This window comes from Argentina silus (genome assembly GCF_951799395.1).
Source record: "Argentina silus genome assembly, chromosome: 3".
NCBI lineage: Eukaryota > Metazoa > Chordata > Actinopteri > Argentiniformes > Argentinidae > Argentina > Argentina silus.
In genome coordinates this window covers 13,507,643-13,526,872 of record NC_139657.1, presented here as the reverse complement: position 1 = coordinate 13,526,872, position 19,230 = coordinate 13,507,643, and the positions used below count along the sequence as shown (strand labels likewise).

At 44.2% G+C, this 19,230-nt stretch overlaps 1 protein-coding gene across 1 annotated transcript; it reads right to left on the bottom strand.

Annotated features, from left to right (window-relative positions):
• Positions 1–5,961: 5,961 nt before the first annotated feature.
• LOC310801920 (transcription factor Maf) lies at positions 5,962–6,933 on the bottom strand (the record flags this gene model as incomplete). Its single annotated transcript, XM_083666112.1, has 1 exon — positions 5,962–6,933. The coding sequence occupies one exon, from the start codon at positions 6,931–6,933 to the stop codon at positions 5,962–5,964; it is 972 nt and encodes a 323-aa protein (XP_083522238.1).
• Positions 6,934–19,230: the final 12,297 nt, after the last annotated feature.

Below are 19,230 nucleotides of genomic sequence, written 5' to 3'. Positions count from 1 at the left end.
GAACTCCAGGGTTCCGGCGTCCCAGGTCTGAATGATGGACGGACTACAGAGGGACATAAACGTGGCTGATTTAAATCACTTTAAATGTAAATGTTTATCGCACCGAGAGATGCAGATGTGGACTGAGTGGAAGAGATTGAAATTGTTTCCTCTTTTGAATGTGAATATGTTTTTAACCCTTCGGGGTGCTACTGTATGGCAGAGGCAGGGGACAGGGAAAGGGAGTCTATAGGCTGGGACTGTGCAGCAGGGGAGGCTGGTGGAGGCAGAAATCGGAGGACAGGCTCATTGTAATGCATGGAATGGAATGAGGAATGTTATCAAACGCCTATGCAAACCCATCCTCTGATTTCTCCTTCCACCAGCATCCACTGCTGGCAGCTTCAGCTCATGTCAATGAGGAGATGGGACTGACTGACTGACTGACTGACTGACTGACTGACTCAATGATAGTAGCTCATTATTGAGATACAAACAGCTTTCCTGCATAACGACTCCTGTAAAAATAGAAAAACTGAGGGGATGTTTTCAACTTTTACTCCATAAAGAGTGCATGAATATGCAAGCAAATCATTTTTTGCCAGCAAAATACGCTTTTAAAATCTGAAAAAAAAAACTCTTTCCCCAAAACATGAACAATGACACTAATTATGTTTTTCCATTATATAAACAAGTTCTATTGGATACCTCTGTCTTCTTTACATGAAGTAAATTGGAAAAGGGAAAGTAATGGTTCTGCTGTAAAGAGGAAATGATGCGCTCGTATAGATTCTGTACACTCAAATGAGGCTGTACGCGTAGACAGACTCCACCGCAAGGTCAAATAAAAGACGCAATGTCGGACATTGACTTCATTACACACACACACACACACACACACGCAACGCACACACACACATGCAACACACACACACGCAACGCACACGTAACACACACACGCAACGCACACGTGACACACACACACACACACACACAAACACACACACGCAACGCGCGCACACACACACACACACACACACACACACACACAGCGCACACAGGCCTTGTGCCATTTATTTAAAGACATTAAAGTGAAGTACATGATGATGATTCAAATGTCAATATGGATGAATTTCAAAGTGATTTCCCATAGTTGACCTCAAAGAGAAAGTCCAATATTGTGACAGCAGGCAACTGCATTATCTGTAATAACCTAATCATTGGACATACTACAAATGATCGCAGCGCACGAGTCAATACGCTGGAACAGAGAATAGAATTAACGTTCCTACTGATAAGATTAATCCTAATATAATATACTGTATGTGTGTGTGTGTGTGTGTGTGTGTGTGTGTGTGTGTGTGTGTGGATGAGAGAGAGAGACACACACACACACACACACACACACACACACACACACACAGAGAGACAGAGAGACAGAAGGAGACCGGAGTAACAGAGAGGGTGAGAAACAAAGAAAGAGTGTTTAAAGTGTGTATACATGTAAGCGGATGGCAGCCCTAGTGGTGCATCTGCTCTGGACCTGAGGTGTAAAGAGGAAGTGCTGAAGCAGTAGCATCCTTTCTCTTCTACTCAGCTTCAACACAGGAAATGAACTAGTGGCACTGTATCCTACCCCACACGGTCTCTGGCACTCACCCCAAAAACATACACACACACACACACACACACACACACACACACACACACACCCGCATACATCTCACATGCACACACGCACAAAGTCAAGTTCACCCCTTCCCTTCGCAATGCACAGCTCGTCATTTCTAAGGGCAACGTTATTCTCTGGAGTAAGAACACTGTAAACCTGATATCCTGGTCGACTTGAAATACCGTCACACCCTACCTTTGATCTGACACCATAAACTGACCCCCTCTGCACCATGATGTTAGGACTAAAATGCAGATGATCACTCACCATGAATTATTCAACTAAATGATCTGTAAACAAATTGGAAAACATAACATTCCCTAAACCATCGTTACTCCGCAGTAGATCAACGGTGAATGAAACCCGTCGTTTCACTGCAGCGCTGGCTTTTCCGCGCTGAGGATTTGATTGAATTCCAACCAATGACTGTTCATGTATGTGTGTGGATGGAAATAGCAGGGGGCAAGTCTCTTCAACCGAAGTGTGAGCTGCACTCACACATCAAACACCACTAATTCTTTATTCTTGCAGAATAAAGAGGTGTCATGAAAGAAGTATGGTGTCTCCAGTTCTAGGTTATAACACAAATGTAATTAAATAGCACACTATATTGACCTAATCAGATAGGAGGGCCATAAATTAGCAGAGTCAGGCCCACTAAAAGGCCCTCTCTTCTCGGCTAGGACGCCTCTGTGATCGTTTATCATTTTAAAGGAGCAGAAAGTCTCTATCTCTCTCTCTCTCTCTCTCTCTCCCTCTCTCTCTCTCGCTATTAATCAAAGGGAAAATCATTCCTTCTGGCCGAGGGAGAGGACCATGCTATCCCAGCTTGCTTGCTCCTCTTTGTTTGTGTGAGAGCCAGTACCTAGAACTGGGAACACACAACTCCTGCTATCTCCTCTCTGTTAAGGGGATGGACAAGGAACGGGAGAGATGGGAACAGATTTCAGGTTAGAGGGACACAGAGAGAGAGACAGAGAGAGATAAAACGATTCTACAGAGGGGGGCTGTTATCTCTCAGTTGTGGGATGCAAAGGGAGAGCATAGGAAGCATAGGAATATAGAATTATATTCTCTCCTATAAGATAGGATCTGCATAGACAGACAGACAGACAGACAGACAGACAGACAGACAGACAGACAGACAGAGATAGCTGCGCACATGCATGCACAGATTAGCATAGTTTAGCCATGCAGGTGGAGTAAACAGGTGATTTCTTGGGGAGAAACATGCAATCCATGTCTTTCATTGTCTAATGGCCTGTTTTGTGAGAATGATTGTTAAATAAATGGTGATACAGTGGATGTATACAATCCAATAATTCATTTGATATGTTTAAGGGGAACGAACGCATGCAGTCTTGAATCTCTGTTATCTTTAATTCGCATCTGAAGAAGCTGCCATAGCCGTGCATATGATTACACACACACACACACACACACACACACACACACACACACACACACACACACACACACACACACACAATGCATTTTAGACAGTGCTTGAACGGGAAGGTCAGAGAGTGTTGTAACGGATAAAAGGGACGAAACAGAATCACATAGAAGAGCAGAGCTCGCTTATTATTACACATTCATAAATATATCGATTTGTTTCCTGTTTACCGTCATTATTCACACATTCCACCCTCGTTCTGCTGCCTCGAAATGGTACTAAGTGTGTGGAGGAGAACACAGTCTTTACCGTAAAGTTCAACGTCCAATTTTAGTCACTAATTACAACTTTAATCTGCCTTTATTTGTTCCACTTTAAGACCAAATTGAGATATTTATACGCGATGAAAATTATTTCAGAAAAATTAATTAAATCAATTCCAACCTCGTTTCGTCTGCGCATCAAGTAAACTAAATCCACCTGAGGGGAAATATTTGTATTGAACTGGATAAGCTAATTAATGCCATGCAGTTATCTTTAACCACAACATATTTAGAATTGAACTCTTATTTATATAGTTCAACTAGTCGAGCATTTTGACTCCATGAGCAAAAAAGTGAAGTTTGCTCTCAAATTAATTATTAACTTGTTTGAGAGAAAACCTGCGCCACGGTTCATGTAGGCCTACATAACCTTCATGAGGTGATTTGTATTTGAATAGACAAAATATTTTTTTCTTGAGAAAGCGCAGTATATGAGGCTGTGCAACAGGTGAAATTGTCTCATTTCTGTTGAAGGATATAGGCTATATTTTGTATAAGCCTAGAGTTGAGCGGAAAATCTAAACATAATGAGTCACTATAAAGCGTCTTCAATTTCCTCACATGCACACCATGGAAAGTTTAAATGTTGTAAAAACAGGTTTCTTCCACGGAACTATTTTGGGGTCAGGCGCAATGGCGCAGCATCAGTGGCTCCTGTGCGTAAAGGCAAAAATCTTCCATCAGCCTTTAGAAGGGTCTAAAAAACGAAACCACAAAATGTATTCAGAATATTTAGCTGAACTTGATTTTATCCTTAGAATTTATATTGTCTCAACCTACCTCAGCAACGGTGCCAGACAAATAAAGGGTAGCCTTACTATTAAAGCCAGCTGGCATAGAAATTAGCTCATTTAAATTTACATGAACAAAATAAACATAGATGCAGTTCATCTTAGTTTCCATTCATGAACATTTATTGATGAATGGTGTAGTAGAAATTATGATACTCCATTTTGAACATAAATAACAGTCGCTGACTTTATGATCCAAACGTGTTATTTAAAATCCAGGGCATCATATAACAGACGGTCTATGGTTCAATTGTAACATTTTAGAATGGTAACATTACATTCTGATACCCTATATTTTCCCATTTTACTTCCAAACATTTCTACAGTTTTGTAACAGAATTGGACCCACGGGGTTGAGGGACATGTTAGTGCAATTAAGTCTGACAAAACTAAGAATAGGCCTACATATATAAATGAAAAGACTCGTAGACTTAGGTGACTCGTCATTAGTTAAGGACCCACTCAAGTGGACACACTAAAGTGGTGTGTCCTCCTCGCCTGTTTAAGGTTAGGAATGTTACACATTGTATTTGTTTTGTCCTATTCCATGTCATATTTGTTTTGTCCTATTGTCTTTTTTTTATGTTCATCCCCACTTGTTTCAATTACAAGAAAAGAAGACAGAAAACAATGTACTGCATTGGACATGAAAACTGACAAGCCAGTTTCTCCTAGCCTAAATAATCGGACAATATTCCAAATAAAAAAGCAACCTGTTGCGTGACAGGACAAGACATATTTAATGAATTTAAATATGTTTGATTCAATGTTCAATTTCCCAAAGTATAAAATGCTATCCAATGAGGTAAATAGTTGGCTACAAACACCGTTAGATAGTGAACACACCGCTTTCCACTCCCGAGAAGATAGAATTCCAAACGTCCTGTATCTCTCGCAACATAGAATCCCAGGCTGACAGCTCAAAGGAATGCGTCAGCGTGTTTGTGTGTTGAAAATGAGGGTCGATGTCAGACGGGACGGCGAGAGGTGAGCTCTCATGGCCAGGGTAGGCTACTGGTGAATAATGTCGCTCACACTTTTTTGTCCCAATCCCAAAATAGTGATGAGGTCGAACAATACAGAAATGAATGCCATGGCATGCCGCAGTCATCCGACAAAAGTTCACAAAAAGTCAAAATAACACAAAATCCCTCACATGACCCGCATGCATGGTTGGTGTATAGTCTAATGCATCGTCTCTTTGTACAATGTATACAAATGCTCAAAACAAGACATGATAGATGGATGATATGAGAATGGGGTAATATATATATATATATATATATATATATATATATATATATATATATATATATATATATATATATATATATATATATATATATATATATATGTAAAAAAACAGGCTTCGTTTGGAAATCAAAGTAAAATAAAGTTGAGAAAAAAAGTTGCTTCTGAGACGTGAATTACACTTTAAAGATCAACACTGTTTTGTATTATATTATGATGGGAAAACACCACAACTTTGAAACAGACAACACGCGAGTGACCAAAATCAGACGCGAATATAACATTAATCAATTTGGGCTATATACGTCTCCAGGTACGCTATTTTCAAGCATCATTATACGGGTAGACTATACCCTAGAAAATATTTATGACACCTCATTCTCATAAAAAATTTAAGGAAAAAAAGAAATACGGAGAAACATTTGTAATCTTCTCTCCTGGTCTAACAAGTGTCATGACCTTACAAAAATAATCGCCTTTACGCACGGGAACTTTTAATGGTTCCTATCAAATTAAAACAGTTTTTGTAACTTTCTTTCACGTCGAAACTCACATGAAAAACTCTGGGGACGAGGGGTGGTTGTCACTGCTCGTTCCATTTTCTCTGAAGCCGTTGCTGATGAGCTTCTCGTATTTCTCCTTGTAGGCGTCCCTCTCCCGGGCCAGCCTGGAGATCTCCTGCTTGAGGTGGTCCACCTGCTGAACCAGCTGCGTCTTCTCGCCCTCCAGGACGTGCCGCTGCTGGACCCGCTTGTAGCGGCAGGACTGGGCATAGCCTCTGTTCTTTAGGGTCCTCCTCTTCTGTTTCAGACGCATCACCTCTTCCTTGCTGACCCCGCGTAACTGTCGGTTGAGCTCCCGCACTGACATGCTCACCAGCTGGTCGTCCGAAAATCGGTCGTCCGAGTGCATGTGTTGATGGTTCCCCCCCGAAGTACCGTTGGACTGGATGCCGTTGGAAGGGTGGTGGACCCCGGTGTGGTGATGATGGTGATGGTGGTGGTGGGGACCTCCGTTCTGGGCTGCCGCCGCTGCGATAACCGCGGACACCACGGCGGCTGCTGATCCCATCTCCTCCCCGGCCATGGCACCCCCTGCCCCGGCCGCGCCGGCAAACTGCTGCCCTCTAGCATAGCCATCGAAGGTTTGGAGTTGGTGGCTACTGCTGATCAGCGCCTCCACGGCGTCCTCTGGGCTGAAACCCAGAGCCTCGGGGTTCAGCTGTTGTTGGTACCCGGTCATCCAGTAGAAATCCTCCAAGTGCGCCTTCTGTTCGCTTCCCGAGCCCGGGCTGGGCGCCGAGAAGCTTGGAGAAGGGGGAACCGAGCTGCAAGGCGTGCTCATCGGGGTGGAAGACAGGGATCCCCCGGCGATCAGGCGGCTGCACTGGCTGATGCTGCGATCGGGCTCCACCGGCTCCTTTTTCACTTCAAACTTCATCAGATCGAAGTCATTAACATATTCCATGGCCAGGGGACTGGTGGGCAGGTCGGAGTTGCTCATTGCCAGCTCTGATGCCATCCTCTTGCTGCTGACAGTCCTCCAAAGGGGGTGAGGAGCACCTGTCAAACTGGGCTGCTGTGACACGCACTGAGCCAGCTTGATTTCTTTATTTATTTTCTTCAAAATAAGAGAAAAAGCGGGGTTTTCTAATTGCGCGGCGCACTACTGTATTTGGATGTTTTTTTTCTCTCTTCACGCAGTCTCTATTGCACAGACGCAGCGCGTGCGTCTCTCTCCGTTTTCTCCCTCTCTCCGGGCAGGCGAGTGTCTGCGCGAGGCTCTGTGTGTTTCTAACATTTAACACTTCATGGCTTCTTTTAGGATTAGTGCGCGAAATTGAGGAGGTTCACGTGCGTGTCACAGGCAAATTGTTGCCTTGTCGAGAAAGAAAAAAAAAAAAGTCCACCCCAGGCTTGATGGAGAGTTTTTTTTTTTTTAAAGTGATCAGCCGGCAGACGAGTTTAAAAGCATTGCTGAATTTTATAGGCGTTCTGACGTCAGGGCTGAAATATGGAATTGACTCGGGCTCGCAACCAATGAGCTGACTCGTTTGGGGAACTAATTAGCATAATAGTAGCCTACAGAAACCAAACTTTTCGGAACTGTCTAAGCCTATCAGCAGACTGACAGACAGGAGTCATACTATTAACCCTCTTATGACCACGTTCTATGTAGCCTACAGTAAAAAAGAAAAAAAAATACACACTTTTTTTTTCAAAAGGATGACAAATAGTAGCCTCAATGGCGTTCCTTTCAGTATATAAAATAATATCAAATAATATATGCCATTTAGCTGACGCTTTTATCCAAAGCGACTTACATTGCAGTGAGTGCATACATTTCAGTATATATGGTCCCAGCAGGAATCAAACCACAGCCAAAGCGTTGTTAGCGGCATGCTCTACCAACTGAGCCACAGAGGACCAGTATGTGTAAATTAGGATACAAAGTCATACAAAAGAGACGGAATGATACGAATCAAAATAATGTGACCAGTGTGTTTGTCGGGCTACAAGAAAACAGCAGTGGGTATAAGCTACCGTAAGTAGGCCTACTCTAGCACATGCTTATAACGTGTTGGAGTGTATTAATGTAAGTCTTGTTTTTAAGTGCAATATTCTCGAATATAATTCGACTGGATTTCATAGTGGATTTGGAGATAAAGTAGGAACACACTCACTCACTTTATTCACATACCTTAGAACATATGCTGTTGTTAGAAGGAATTTACTTCTACCATATGCTTTCATTATGAACATAAACTAGGCTCCTGTTCTCTTGACTGTTCTCTTGGTAGGCATACCATTTCACAAAATGCATGGTCTCGCATGTAGCCATTGTTAATGGGTGAAATCGTTGAAAGGGATAAAGCATGGGTCTGGACGTGAGTGGTCTCAGCTGTTTGGAAACCCAACAGCGCTCCCTTTTGGTATAAATCAGTAGTTCAAGGCATTTGGCAGGTGCGCTCATCCTGGCAGGTGCGCTTCCCTAGAAGTGGATGCGACACATTTGTATATCTCGTTTTACACAACAGTGTCTATTAATTAACATAAAACCGTCTCTCCATGTACACCCCCAAGCTTACCTTTGGATGGGAGAGTGGATTACCATGATCGCAAATTCAAAAGATTTTCTTGGAAATGTGGATGTGGTTAGGGTTCGGGTTAGGGTTAGGGTTAAGTGCATGGCAAATCCTAACATTTTGGGGAGAGTTCACAATCACAAGAAAACATGTGAACTCCTTGATATACAATATGCAGCTCAATATTAAACTAAAAAGGTGTGAAATGTTTTGTTTTGTGTGTGATGTAAAAAGGTAAGAACACACCAGAGAAGGGAGCGTCCACCCATGGTTATAGGATGTTAACATAGTCTTTATATACTATACATTCACAGTAAGCTCATTATAACACAGGCATAGCCTGCTGATAGCTGGTCTCACACCGCCAATACAGGAAGCTCTCACACAAGAGCCTATCATCATCTAATGAACGGAACAAGCCCAGTACCCCTCCCCCCCCTCTCTCTCTCCTGAAGCGCATTCCTCAGGAGTGGTGGCACATAAGAACAAACAATAAAGAGGGCTATCCTCGGAGGAGCGGAGAGTAAATAAGAACAGTCTCCCCGGAACATGTCACACGGGAAGCTTGAGAAACTACAAAGCCGCCAGCAGATCTCCAACTCCCCTGTGCCCCAACACAAGTAAATATTCTCTTGGTCCCTGTGACTGTTCATGGGGACTTAGTGTTAAACAGGGGGGGATAAACATAGTGTTTTATTCATTAAAACACCAAACAGAGTCTCTGATGCCTTGAATAAATATTAAAGAGGAGAGGTGTCCCATCTGATGCTACTCTGGTGCAGCTGTGTAAATATAGAATCTTAATAATAAGCGGGTATAACTATAAAGTGTAATAGCAGTCAATATCGCTAAATTAAGTGAGTCCTTATAAGTTGGACACGATACGGATAAGATATAAAGAATATGCCATTGAACAATTAAAAAAAAAAAAAATCTTTTTTTAAATTATTAATTTCCATGTCATTAATGGTAATGTTACTAATAATGCAATTGTAATAATACACTTTAACTGTTGGAATGTAATTCAATGTAATCAGCTAAAAAAAAAAAAAAAAATCTCTTTTATAATGTGGTTAGTCACAAGGTGACCAGATAACAAATGACAATATTGTTACCACGACGACTACAATGAAAACTGTTATAGACCTGGTGCTTTAAATACAGAGTTCAGACACTATACAATCCCAGTCAATACGACGCACTCTGGTGAGCTGAGACCTCAGTTTGTTTACTGTCTGTCCCACAAAGCTGGATTTATCGGCCTGGGGCTCTCAAGGGTTAATGTGCAGAGTCCAGGCCCAATATATCAGCAGTGTAACTATGGCCTAATAGTCCTGTATGCACCTCATTCAATTCCCCTCTGGAATGTCATGTACTCAGCCCATAGTCATTCAGCCATTCTCTATTTACACTTTACAGACCTGAGCTGCTGCTTGCCCATATTCTGGACCGACAGTATACCTGGATTACTCTTGTGGAACTATATTCAAATAACTCCATAATACCATTACCTTGCAATGCAAATGTGATGCACTCTCATATTATTTGCAGTGTTTCTGTACCCACCCACAAGGAGGTTAAAAGGCAACTCTGTTATTCCACCTATGAATGCTGTATCTGTAGACAAGGGTAGTCCTAAAGGTGTGAGGAGCCCTCTCTTGTAGACTCCCCTGCTCCGGCCCCACAAAATACACCCACCAGGCTCTGTTGTGTTAATGAGAGCAGGGCTGACCTTTCTGAGTTCACCCCAGGAGAGCACTGATGAATCCTGGGTAACAAATATGTTTCAGTGTCGCAGGGCCATTCCCTGTGATTTACCGTGAGTGTGAGTTCACTAATTGTTACATCCATTATTCCAGCTTTCTCCTGATGTCATGAGTTATGTGCCAAGTCACACACCCAGACCTCTGTTGTAAGGATGCTTACTATACCTTTTGTTTACCTGTATTTAAATTTTTTTTTTTTACTAATATAATAATATATACATGTGTATGTTTATGATACTCAGATTTCAGAAAAGGTGTTCCTGTTGAAATGGAGGGAATCGAATGCTGTGAGGTGAGAATAGCCAATCTGTAGGCAAAGGTAATGTGGCAGTAACAGAACTCTCCATCCATTCACATTGCAGTGCACTTTATTACGGCAGATAAATTCACTCTAACTTTCATATAACCGACATTCTAACTAAACCAAAGGAGTTCACCATTACCGAGATTATGTTTCATAATCACTCATTATATTCCCAATGGGAGGTTGGCCTGTTTCAATTGGCTCATCTGAGACACACATTTAATTAGTGGGACAGAAAATGAAATGTTTCTCTAGGTTTTAACTAAGTGTTGTATCTTTTGTAATGGAATGAAGGAACTGTGAGAAGCTATTACATGGAGAGCGTAAAGAACGGTAACACGCTTTTCTCCGCCAGTGTTTTATGAAGGGAATAAAAGAATGCATATTAAGATAATAAGCTTCCACTTCACGGAAACAGTGCTGTAATTGAAGTAGCGGTGTCTCTCTCTCTCTCTCTCTCTCTCTCTCTCTCTCTCTCTCTCTCTCTCTCTCTCTCTCTCTCTCTCTCTCTCTCTCTCTCTCTCTCTCTCTCTCCCACTCTTTCTTTTTCACTCCTTTAATACTCCTTCTCCTGCACCATCTGTCTCTAATGCACTCTAATTCAATCCAGTATTCATCAGACCTTCGTTACCCCTTTCATAACCGTTCTGCTCAGGAAGGGAATCCGCTACTGTATGTATGTGGTGATTACTGCTTTAATTTAATTACACATGCATGTGTTCCGGTTTGTCCTTACAGAAACAATGTTATTGTTTTTAAAACACATGTACGCGCTCGAGCACACACACACACACACACACACACACACACACTCACACACACACACACACACACACACACACACACACACACACACACACACACACACACACACACACAGACAAGGTAATTAATGTCGACTAGGAGAGGGCATGAGAAGGTAGTCTTAACAAGCAGATAAGAGAGAGAAGGAGGCCACAGTGATAGTTATCTGTGATCCTGTTCAGTCACTCCCACCCAGCAATGACAGGACTGTGTCAAACACACACTGTCCTCTCGGATAAAAGACCAAATTAGCTCAGAGTTATGGAAAATTATGTTAAACTAGATGTAATATTAATAGACAGAATAGGGACTCAATACAGCCAATACAAGAGGAACAGGAAGAGACAGAAACATTTTATGAAGAGACAGAAACATTTTGCTTCATGAAAATATGAAAATATATTTTAATATCAGTGAACACACACACACACACACACACACACACACACACACACACACACACACACACAGACTAGGATGATTGAACCAGTTAATTGGCCACATTGAGCAGACTTTCATCTCTCAATGTCTCCTTTTCCCATCTGGTTATTGTCTCTCTCAGCAGGTGGACCAACTGAGTGGTCCCGTCTGTCTGTCTGTCTGTCTGTCTGTCTGTCTGTCTGTCTGTCTGTCTGTCTGTCTGTAAAACAAACAGAAGACTTACATTACACACACGTGCAAAACTTGAGCAACTGTAGTACCTCCTGTGCATATTTTTTGCATAAATCATTCATTGATATCAACATGTGCCCAAGACTTGTGACTTGACCGCATGTTTTACGCTAAGAGTCATAGACATACCGTAGTACATCAGATCAGAAATCAGTAGCCTCATAGAAGTAGAAATGAATTCCATCACGCATCACACGCTGCTGTGTCCTAGAAAGGGACACCACAGAATTCCTCTAAATGAACTAAAAGCAGTGAGCAGTGAACTCAGCCACCTCAGGTGCAGCCCCGTGTGTGTGTCTGTGAACCCTGTAGTCCTTGAGCTCATCCTTTCTCATTAGACACACACTGATACATCATTAGTCTCATTAGCTAGCCACACCGCGCATCACCCTCTGTGTTGGTAAGCAGGTAGCAGATTGCTCCCAATGTCGGGAGAGCACAGAACACGTACCGTGCGGTAAGGAATTTGTGCTATCTGCATTGATAGGCCTATGTATTTGTATTGTCCTCTGGACAGTTGGGGAAATCATGAATTGATGTAGAATGTGGTGTTACTGGGAGTAACAGCATGACAACTGGAGTTCGCCCGGCTCACTTGGCTGCTCATGCCTACAGTACTGCTAGCTCAACTGGGTGCATAGGCTGACCCTGTGCTCTCATTGTTAATGGAGGCAGCCACCTGTGGAAGTGGTTTATTTGTATGCTTTTAACTTCATGACAGGTTTGTTACAGAACCTGGTGTTCTTCCAGCTGATGTGTATTTAAATATAGATTTTTAGCACTGTGCTATGCATGCTGTGACCCTGTGTTTGCCAGTATGTGTGGTGATTCATGTTGCAGGCGGAGGCTGTGAGCTGTTATTGATGGGGCTGGTATATACAGAACTGTGTGATGTTTGCAACTGTATGGTGTTATTAATGTGGTTCTCTTGTGTATATAGTTCCTAATTAATCAGAATCACTTACCAGAGCTAATACACAGAGAGGGGGAGGAGCTACTTCTCTGTCATCCCATCATTCCCTGCTTTACCCACAATACAGCAGGTTAGGTTGCCAACTTCCCATCATGATTGTTAGGTTGCACTTAAATACTGTATAAACATCACTGCTGATTAAACTCTACTGCAGTCCACACACACAAACACACACCCACACGCGTGCGCACACACACACACACACACACACACACACATACACACACATACTGAAAAAAGTATGCACTCACTGCAATGTAAGTCGCTTTGGATAAAAGCCTCAACTAAATGGCATATATTATTATATTACACACACACACACACACACACACACTGTTTCTGTAGTTCAGAAGCTCACTGGGTCAAACACACACACACTGTTTCTGTAGTTCAGAAGCTCACTGGGTCAAAGACACACACACACACACACACACACACACACACACACACACACACACACACACACACACACACACACACACACACACACACACACACACACACACACACACACACACACACACACACACACACACACACACACACAATGAGCCTTTGTGAAGAGCCTGGGTTCTTTCAGCAGGGGAATGAGCCAGCACCCAGTCACCCTGGTCACTGTGGAGTACACAGGGCAGTTCCAGAACACCACAGCACAGTATGGTACAGCACAGTACCCTGCCTACTCTACCCACTCTACCCACTGCTACGGCTCTCTCATTTAGTTACCAAGTACCTCACCTTCTTTTCATTGGCTCCTCACGTGGGAAAAGAAAAAAACACTTGCAAGGGTGACACTGCTAGTAATGTACTAAAATTGAGACATTGCTAAATGCAGAATATTTATTTTTGGACTGCAAGATATCTGCTCCTAAAACCACATTTGTGCTCAGCCCAACAGCACACACTGTTGTCCAGGCTGCTTCACCTGGAGGGAGAGAGAGAGAGAGAGAGAGAGAGAGACCAGTGACAGAGTCACTCAACCGAAATGATGTGAAAACAAACACATCCGCACACAGTTTGATTAAAGGCGATTGCAGATGAATGTAAATATTAACCCCCCCCCCCCCCCCCCCCCTGATAATTCTCTCATCTGTTTTCAACATATTGGAGCATCATCTCACCATTGCTCCAATGAACAGAGGTGTGTTTAAGAGCGCAGACACACTAAACTCATATTTCTCTGCTTGGCTCTGGGCTCTGTCAGAAAGGAGGCAGAGACAATACAACCCACGGGACAGCAGAACTCACACAACAATCCCTCATATCTCCATTAGATATGTCCTATTAACACCCCAAGACAAATGCTCTTCTACTGGGATATCCACTTTTCTTCTGCGGGAGAGCGAGGGAAGAAAAGGAGGAGAGGGGGGTGGGGGGGTTCAGTCGCTCTGATCTGCAGTGGATGGAGGGATGAGTGAAGGAAGGATGATGAACAGGGCTGCCGTAACGAGTGGACGTTTGATGATGGCAATATTGAGCGTGGAAATTAGATCTTTGTAAGATGTGGTTTTGAGTGAGAGAGAGAGAGAGAGAGAGAGAGAGAGGGAGAGAGAGGGAGAGGGAGGGAGCGGAGGGAGGGAGGGCTGGTAGAGGCGTCCATCTGGCTGCTAAATGGAGGGTCTGGCATGTTGTGTCTGCCTGGGGAACCATGAGAGAGAGGGGACCTCAGCCTCTGTCTCACCTCCTCTCTCAGGAACTTCATGCTCAGGAACTCAACCTGAGCAGAGAATCAAGACTTCGCCCGTGTCAGGTCCCTGTTGTGTGCAGAGTGACGGTGGAAAGCACACAAAGGCCAATGGCCAACGAGAGAAAGAGAGAGAGAGAGAGAGAGAGAGAGGGAGGGATCCCCGAGAGCAGCTAACAGCAGGACACAGAGAGGGCAATGATAGATTCAAAAAGAGAGAGAGAGAAAGAGAGAGAGAGAGAGAGAGAGAGAGAGATGGAGGAAAAAGGAAAGTCTCCTTAAGCTCTCCCTAAAAACAGGCAAACAGACTTAGTCAGAGTTAGTCATGGCTCTTTGCTCACTCACAGTAGATTTGGATGCTTACACAGGAGCAGAGACACCCTTCCTGTTGCTTATCCGCTTCCAGAGCTTCCATTTGTATTGAAATCCCTCAGAGGGAATTATCCATATGCTAACGGTGTACTTACTCTGAGCTTATTGAAGTTTTCTTTCTCAGTAAGCCTCACGTTCTCATTTTAAAACTATGATTACAATTTCAGAGTTTTTTGAAGGGAAAAATGACCCAAAAGGGGTGATCATGGTTTCCACAGTGCATAGAATCCTGCAAGACCTCTCTGGCCATATCGTTTGAAAGATTGAATAATTTCCCTGGGCATGATGATATTAGCAAATATGCGACAAAAGTGACTGAGAAAACAAGCTTGAGTTGTCTTCAGTCGTCTGCATGGTCAGGAAGATATTTTGTTAAGGAACGTGTAGACAGGCATGTTCTCTCTCTCTCTCTCTCTCTCTCTCGCTCTCTCTCTCTCTCACACTCGCTGTCACGAGTGTCATATATCTGGGGGATATCTGAGGGCGAGGAAGATCGCAGCCCAATTACGAGCTGATAACTAATCAATAGGCCGCTTATTCCTACAGCAGGAAGTAAAGGAGTGGGCCCCTGGGACGCGTAGTTCAGATTACTCTCCCCTCAACACGGGACAGCCACTAATGATGGCATAGAGAGAGAGGGGGAAGAGAGGAGAGAGAGGGAGACAAAGAGAGAGAGAGAGAGATTGAGGAGGGGGCAGAGTAGCAAGAGGGGAGAGGAGAGCAAGGAGTGAGAGATGAAAAAAGAAGGATGAGGAAGAGGGAGAACAGAAGGGAGAGAGAGGGATGCATTGAGCATGGGAGACCGGCTTTTTTCAGTGTGCTTTCTCTCACAGAGTTCTCTGTGTGAGTTAGCATTTAGCATACAGGCTATGGAGGTTCCGCGTCCTACATCCGCTGAGAGAGCATTGTGTGATTGCTTGAAGGGTTCTCCTGCCACCAAACACAGGAACTATTCGTCCTCATTTCCTGTGACAGGCCATTAGTAAAGCTGCTCCTCTGTCACTGTCTGCCTCATGAAGAAATATGGCAGCGGTCTCGGCCCCCTGTCCCCCCCCCCTCCACTGCCCCCTCCCCCACACACACCCCTCCCTCATACTGACAACCTGACCAGCCACTGCCCCTGCCCTCCCCCCCACACACACACACACACACACGCACACACGTACACATACACAGTATGACACTATGGTCAATGGGACACACCATGTCACGTCAAACGTTAAATAAGACCAGGCCCACTCCAGTGGAAGAAAGAAGAATAAACTTTTCACCGATGAAAAGAGTTTGAAAAGAGTGGGAACACTATGACACTCTGAGTGGGATTAAGCGTAATGGATTCCAGTCAAAAGTAATTGATGCCAGAGCTGTGAGAGGTGTGAAACCACTGGCAGGCATCTCTGATGGGATCTCTCTTACACTGTCACCGATCTACTAAAGCAGGCTTACTGGGAGTTTCAGGTGCTCTGGTGAATAATCAACTGAATGGCTTGTTTGGCTGGTACTGTGTCAGACAGACGGCAACAGTTAAGGAGAACGTCTTTAAACCGTCACCATTAGGACTGATCGGGAATCTCTCGATCGGCTTGTTTATCCTCCTCTCTCTCTCTCTCTCTCTCTCTCTCCTTTACAGGCTCTTACAGTCTACAAAACACACGTCTCTGTTAGACAATGGCCACAATAACCACAATACCGCCTTCATCTACTTTACTGATTAAACACCAGCGGTAGTTCTGGCTGCCGACATTGATAAACACAGCCTCTCGTCTCTCGCTTCTCCGAGTCGCTTCATCTCCACATCAGCAGCCTGAGACATCCGCGCACACACAGCCTACATCCAAAGTTTTACTCTCGGGAGAACAAAGACACGTTCTCCCGAAATCGATTGGTAATACGTCTCATCCCATTGATGTCATCTCTAATCCATTCTGGGCACCTCTGCAAGGAGATGTAGACGCAGTGAGAGAGAGAGAGAGAGAGAGAGAGAGAGAGAGAGAGAGAGAGAGAGAGAGAGAGAGAGGGAGAGAGGGAGAGAGAGAGAGAGAGAGAGAGAGAGAGCAAGCGAGAGAGAGAGAGAGAGAGAGAGAGCGAGGGGGGGAATGGAGAGGGAGAAGGAATATTGGCTAAGCGACCATGTATTCAGAGGAATTTGTGTTGTGTCGTTTTTTTTTGTGTGAGATGGGGCTGTGTTGTTAAGCTCTTTAGTCCGTGTGGCTAATGAAATAGGGTTGGCAGGATTACACTGGGCTAAAGCACTGTGCCTGGTGAGTGTTATAGAAGCCACTGTAGCTGAACCAACCGAGAGAGAGAGAGAGAGAGAGAGAGAGAGAGAGAGAGAGAGAGAGAGAGAGAGAGAGAGAGAGAGGAGAGCTTTAAGAGAGGGAGAGAGGGGGGAGGGGTAGGGGAGAGTGAAAGAAAGAGAGAAAGAGTAAGAGAGAGGGAGGATGAGGAAGGGAGAGGGGTGGCGGTGGAGGGAACTCCTGGCAAAGACCAAGCCAGATTTGAGTCTTTGCCAGGAAGTGCTGTGGTTGAGGAGACGAGTCTGGGCACGGCGCTGTGTTTGAATCCCTTTTTAGTGACTTGTTTTACTGATCCAGAGCTGGTTGTTCTCTTTGTCCAAAGAAGTTTTAATTCTTCTAAAGGCTGTTTCATTTTTGAGGTTGGCCAACCATTGATGGAATGAGAAAAAAAAAAAGAAAAAAGAACAGAGTGAAAGATTGCTCACACTTGGCATCTAATAGCCGTAAAAAAAAAAGCAGACGGTTCTTAACTCCTCGTAAAATCAGCAGAAGGAACAGGGGGATATTAATTAGATTAGTGCGTTCATGGTCTTGTGATTCTCTCTTCTGCTTCCATGATCTTTTTTGGGAGAGATGAATATTAGATGAATTCATCACATTAAGTGTACTGAATCACACACGTATGAACACATACAGAGAGAGTGAATCCTCGGGGAAGGATGTTCAGCCCCAGGCACGTGCAGGATCAATGAATGCGTGATGCATCCAGTTTTTAAAATAAATAAATAAATATTACAGTCTTACTTCAGTTTTCCACACTTTACCCGGACTCACTTTGTTTCATTACAGTAAGTAGAACATTCTATCCATTGGTATGAAAGAGCTCCAGAGTTGTGACTTGAAGGAACTTTTGCTTCCATTCCATTCTGTTGTATGTACTGTACTTCAGTTTCAATGCATTGCCCCCCCCCCCCCCCCCCCCCCCGGCCTTCTCTCTCCCCCCACCTTTCCTCTGCTCTCATCTCTCCCCCTCTCTCGCTCCTCTTCTCCCCTCCTCTTGTCACAGAGCAGGAATAAATCTGTTTTTCCCCATAATGGAACACTCCGGGGGGGAGGGGCCTTCGTTTAGCAGGCTCCTCTCTGATTGGTCAGTTGGCTCTGTGTCGTATATGATGATAAATCTGGCCCAGGTGTCACCTCCTCGGCAGCAGGTGAGGATTGATGGGATACAGGAGGACTATCCATCATCCCGGGCAGGTGGCACGCTATCGGAATTTGGGAAATCTGTTCCAAATCAGAGGCCCGTGGCGCTCGGCGGGGTTCGGAACGCTGTTTGGGAGGCGTTACTGGAAATCAATGGTAGCCACTCAAGGTCAATGTACTGTTAGAAAACTCCTTAAGCTCTGACGAATAGATCTCTCTCCCTCTCTCTCTCACTCTCTTTCTCACTCTCTCTCTGTCTCCTTCCGAGAACGAGTGTGAGGAGGCATCGACAGTTGTCTATCCTCCGCCGCCGCGGCCCCTCGGTTAAAGGGAAGGTGGTTTCCAGATGGGTGTCATAGCGACTGTCTAGAGTCATTAGCGACGTGGGCCTTCCCTAGGTGGAACCAGCGAGTGCCAATCTTGGGGCGGAGGCGGGGACTGGGGGAGCGGGACCGGGGCGTATCGGAGATCTAATAAAAGACCCCGGCGCCTTCTTGGCACCTTATTCTTATAGATTACCTGGAAGTCACCTTGTCCCAGCTACTGTAGGGGCTCGGAATTGAGCTGCATAAAGACAGACACTCACCCTCAGACCTCCTCAGGTCGTCCAAAGTTGAACTCCTGTTCAAAGTTGAACTTCACAGAGTGAAGAAGGAAAGTCTGTTCGGTCTTCTGTTTCAATGATTCAGGAATCAGTCACTGTCTACAGCATTTGGGA